At 47.1% G+C, this 5,048-nt stretch overlaps 2 protein-coding genes across 2 annotated transcripts; both read left to right on the top strand.

The window, feature by feature from the left end:
* Positions 1 to 657: 657 nt before the first annotated feature.
* Positions 658 to 1,497, top strand: LOC119395081 (uncharacterized). The gene has a single exon (XM_037662373.1). It carries the CDS (start codon positions 658 to 660, stop codon positions 1,495 to 1,497), a length of 840 nt encoding a protein of 279 aa, XP_037518301.1.
* Positions 1,498 to 1,527: 30 nt separating this feature from the next.
* Positions 1,528 to 2,131, top strand: LOC119395080 (uncharacterized). The gene is made up of 2 exons (XM_037662371.1): positions 1,528 to 1,712; positions 1,816 to 2,131. Exons 1-2 carry the CDS (start codon positions 1,528 to 1,530, stop codon positions 2,129 to 2,131), a joined length of 501 nt encoding a protein of 166 aa, XP_037518299.1.
* Positions 2,132 to 5,048: the final 2,917 nt, after the last annotated feature.

Here is a 5,048-nt window from a genome sequence, read left to right as displayed (position 1 = left end):
AAAAGGAGAGGCCCCGCCCATATGACCGAAGCGCGGCAGCCGATTGCCTCCGCGGCAAAGAAATAGTCCCGCTTAAAAAAATTGTGGTTCTAAATCGCGTAATTCCCGGTACGTATAATACTTTCGTACCTTGATGACTGGTTTGATAGAGCTGTCGTGATGGGAATGCAACAGCACATGCCGGATCGCGAGAGAAAAATAACCCCGTGCCTTCTACAACGCTGCGCGTCGTCTGCTCTCTAAATTCGTTGCAAGGGACAAAAGTAGAAAGGGCAGCGCTGCATGGTTTTTGCGCTTGTTTACATGTACACGGATAATTTACTACTCGTTTCCCGAGCCTAAAATTAATCAGTTGCTGTTTAACAAATACTTAAAGGCACAATGCACTTATCGAAACCATTACAAACCTGGGGCGAGAAGACGACAGAGGCAGGAAAGGTAAAAGAAAGCTTCGTTCATCGTTTTAAATAAATACATGGATGCTTGTCTCCTGGTTTTAAATAGCAAAATATTTCTGCTTTTTTTTAGTTTTATGCTTTCACAAACTTATTTTCAAGAATGCGATGCATCTTATTTTCTTTTTCTTTCACGTTTTTTTTTTTTTGCAAACCTGCGACTCACGAGATTTCGCACGGCGTTCGGCGCGAGTTTTCCGCCATGGAGCCCAGCGAGGTGACATCGGAAAGCGATTCTTTGTTGCCGAACGAGCCTTGTGTTGCCTCGATGTCCACACCACCAAGGACCGTCGGCAAGAACAAGAGCGGCCACATCCTCAACAGCGATTCACGGAACATAATCTTCCACTGCTACACGTACTGGCGCAACAGGGAGCCCGAACGCAGCGTGGAGGACACGAGCAAGTTTGTCGCCGAGATGCTCGGTGTCAGCGAAAGCACAGTCTTCAAGGTGAGGAGAGAGGCCAAGGCTTCGTCTTCTTCGGGCGGCAATCTCTCGACGCCCTCGCGAAAGCGCCCACGAAATGCGGAGAAGAGAAGACGCAGCACGAAATATGACAGCTTCACGTTGTGCGCGCTGAGGTCATGTGTGCACGATTTCTTTCGCCGCAACGAGATACCGACGGTCGCGAAGATAACCAACGAGTTCTCGAACCGTATGGATCTCCCGTCACTGAAGCGCTGTACTGTGCGGCGCCTGCTTGCCGAGATCGGCTTCAAGTACGAGAAGAGGTGCCGCAACTCGCTGCTTATCGACCGCGACGACATCGTCGAGTGGCGGAATCGCTACCTTCGTGACGTGGAGCGCTACCGGGCGGAAGGCCGAAAGATCTTCTTCCTGGACGAGACATGGGTGACGGCGGGACACACTCAGTTGACCGTATGGACAGACACCGTGGTGCAGAAGCGCGGACGCCTGTACGCTCGCGCAAATGGCCTTTCAACGGGTCTGAAACAACCCTCTGGGAAAGGCCAGCGCCTGATCGTCACGCACATCGGCAGTGAAGATGGGTTCGTAGACGGCTGCTTGGATGTATTCTGAGGGCGAAAAACAGGCGATTACCACGAAGAAATGGACGGCAATCGCTTCGAGGGATGGTTCGGCGACGTGCTGCAGAAGTTGCCAGCTGGTAGTGTCATTGTTTTGGACAATGCACCTTACCACTCCCGGCGAGAAGAGAAATTGCCGACGACGTCCTGGAAGAAGGAAAACATACAAGAGTGGCTGAATAGCAAGGACATCGCCTACAGCGCGACGTTAGTGAAGAGGCAGCTGCTTGAGTTGGTGGCATCTGTGAAGCCACGCTTTCTCAGCTACATTAGACAACGCAGCTGCAAGGGCCGGTTGTGTTGTGCTCAGGCTCCCGCCGTACCACTGCGAATTCAATCCCATTGAGCTCGTGTGGGCAAAGGTGAAAAATGGTATCGCTGCGGACAACCGAGACTTTAAGCTGTGCACTGTTGAAGACATCTTGAGGGAAAAAATCAAGAACGTAACGGCGGAAGACTGGAGGAAGAACATCCGGCATGTGATGGAACTGGAGGCTAAGTTCCGAGTGGACACGTCTGGAAGTGATCATGTCCAGCCCATCGTCATCCAACTGGGGGAAGATGACACTGAAGAAAGCGACTCTGACTGCGAGCTGTCCGGCATTGAGCCCCTCGAGGAAGCTTAACGGCTACCTATTAATTAAATAACAGCCCTTATCAGGGCTACCTAAATGTTGCTGGTGGGGATGTTGTGTTCAGTCATCCACCCCGTGACCCCTCAAATAAGTAGGCAGTTCATTTGATGGCGTATTCCTTTTAATGGAAGTTCAATTCTGAAAGAGCAACGTCCTGCACACATTTTGCTCAGTTTAACTACTGGCATGGAAACATGCTGAAATGCTGGCAAATCGAAATGCAAACATAATTATTAACCCTGAAAAACCATGTGGCGCCCAAGATCATCATCCAGGCAGCCACTGTCCAGCCTGACAGGCCCGTTGATGAGATAACTGCAGTCAACGCGAAATTGACAACCACTGTTAACAGCTTGCACGCCACAGCACATTAATGTGGTTTCATTGTTTGGGTATCTAGCTCATGCAAGTAAGGAACAATTATAAAACATTATTACTTTAGTGAAGCCCAAACTGCTCATTCGTGCAGCCATTGCCATGTTGTGACGCCCTATGGTGAAGTAGCAGCAGCCGAGGCGAAGTGGACTGCCAATGTTGGCAGGGCGTATGTTGAAACGAAAACAAAAGTGGCTACGTTGGAACCACCGAGAAGCTTTACATGCCCCTAAAGGCCAATCAATGCAGCCAAGCAATAACAGGGACACACCGTCGGCCCAGTTTACTCCATAGCATAGTCACTGTTAATTTCACTAAGCCGCTTCAAAAAATAATATCAAGGCAAGCCCAGTGCCGTGCCCCTGTTGCCCATTTCCAGGTAGTTGTGCCACCCTTAGTGTTCTTTATAGCCTGTTCAGATGAATAATGCCAATGCAAGCACTGCGAGAAGCAATTGTAAGCTTCAGGTCTGCCGAGGTAGTCATGTTGGAGCCATCGACAAGCTTTACATGCCCCTAAAGGCCAATAAATGCAGCCAAGCAATAACAGGAACACACCGTCCGCTCAGTTTACTCTACAGCGCAGTCACTGTAAATTTCACTAAGCCACTTCAAAAAATAATATCAAAGCAAGCCCAGTGCCGTGCCCGTTGCCCATTTCCAGGTAGTTGTGCCACCCTTAGTGCTCTTTATAGCCTGTTCAGATGAATAATGCCAATGCAAGCACTGCGAGAACCAGTTGTAAGCTTCAGGTCTGCCAAGGCAGTCATGTTGGAGCCATCGACAAGCTTTACATGCCCCTAAAGGCCAATAAATGCAGCCAAGCAATAACAGGAACACACCGTCCGCTCAGTTTACTCTACAGCACAGTCACTGTTAATTTCATTAAGCCACTTTAACACATAATAGCAATGCAAGCCCAGTGGAGTGCTCCTGTTGCCCGTTTCCAGGTAGTTGTACCGCTCCTATTGTTATTGACAGCCTGTTGAGATGAATAATGCCAATGTGAGAAGGCCCAAGGTAATCATTGAGGCAGCAGCCACCGTCGAGCTTGAGGGGCCGAGTGGTCAAATAACGATAGTCAGGGCACGCTTGAAAGACACCGTTAGCAGTCTTGCACTACAAACCACAGTCACGTCATAGCCATTGTTGGTAAAATAGCAGTAGTCAACTCCAAATTGAGAGCAACTGTTAGCAGCTCGCATGCCAAAGCACAGTCATGTGGTTGCACTGTTTATTTTGGTTATCTGGCTGAGGCAAGTAATGAAAATAAGAACAATTATAAAACATAATTTGCTTAGTGACGTCCATAATACTCATTTCGGCAGGCACCGTTGATCTTTACGGGCCCCATGGTACTTAATTGCAGTAATTGGGCGTACGCTTGAAAGGCACTGTTAGCATTCTGCACTTCAAATCATATAAATGTAGTAGCCATTGTTTAATTTGTTTATCTGACTGGACAAGTAATGCAAACACAAGCACAATTATTAACCCTGAATAACTCTGCTAGCATTTTCTGCTTTTTTTTTGGTACTGAAAAATGCCGAGTAAAGTTAGATGTTTTACTGAGGTACTTTGGCCGTCGAACAAGCCCTAGGCAAAGTGACAGTCAGATTCAGACAATGAAATTGGTGAAGTAATAAATGGGGAAAGTTGCAAAAGCTCTCGGTACACTACTTTACTGTGCTCCATTCACTAAAAAATGCCTTTATAACGATGATAGCGTCAGACAGGAAATGACAGCCCACTGCACAATATTATTCGTATTGAAAATGTGTACCACCATATGTGATGGGCAGTGAAACCTGTTTACGAAGACTGGAAGCATGAAAAATGCAACAACATAGCAAGGTGCCGTTTCACAATATGGCACCCTTTCATGTGCACTTCTGAAGAGCTGCCGCATGCACTGATGCATAAACACATGAACAAGGGTAAGAAGTGAAATTAGTGGGCAATCCACGGGATTCTTTTAAGATAATGTAGCTCTGTAAGCTTCTTTGTTGTCACAGCTGATAGACCTATCTTTTTTTGCAAGTTGGTTAGTCACATTGTGGCAACAACACAAGAAGCAAGGACAGAAAAATAGGAGAAAACAAAGCAAATAGGCAGACTGAGAAGACAAGGTGGACGAGAGAGAAAGGCTTTAGTGAAGTCGAAGAGGTCAGTCGCGCTATTCAGAGGACTTGGTGCTTTGAATGAGATGACTATGAGTTTAGGAAATTCTGGAAAGGTGCCGTTTCACAATATGGCACCCTTTCATGTGCACTTCTGAAGAGCTGCCGCATGCACTGATGCATAAACACATGAACAAGGGTAAGAAGTGAAATTAGTGGGCAATCCACGGGATTCTTTTAAGATAATGTAGCTCTGTAAGCTTCTTTGTTGTCACAGCTGATAGACCTATCTTTTTTTGCAAGTTGGTTAGTCACATTGTGGCAACAACACAAGAAGCAAGGACAGAAAAATAGGAGAAAACAAAGCAAATAGGCAGACTGAGAAGACAAGGTGGACGAGAGAGAAAGGCTTTA

The sequence above is a fragment of the Rhipicephalus sanguineus genome, chromosome 5 (genome assembly GCF_013339695.2).
Source record: "Rhipicephalus sanguineus isolate Rsan-2018 chromosome 5, BIME_Rsan_1.4, whole genome shotgun sequence".
Lineage (NCBI taxonomy): Eukaryota > Metazoa > Arthropoda > Arachnida > Ixodida > Ixodidae > Rhipicephalus > Rhipicephalus sanguineus.
Note: the sequence above shows the minus strand (reverse complement) of the source record. Positions and strands in the feature narration are given on the sequence as shown.

Bases quoted from the DNA above. Each gene is read 5' to 3' on its own strand.
- LOC119395080 (XM_037662371.1), top strand. From the start codon at position 1,528: ATGGACGGCAATCGCTTCGAGGGATGGTTCGGCGACGTGCTGCAGAAG. The intron at 1,713-1,815 runs GTTAGTGAAGAG...TGTTGTGCTCAG, and splicing joins GACATCGCCTACAGCGCGAC to GCTCCCGCCGTACCACTGCG.
- LOC119395081 (XM_037662373.1), top strand. From the start codon at position 658: ATGGAGCCCAGCGAGGTGACATCGGAAAGCGATTCTTTGTTGCCGAAC.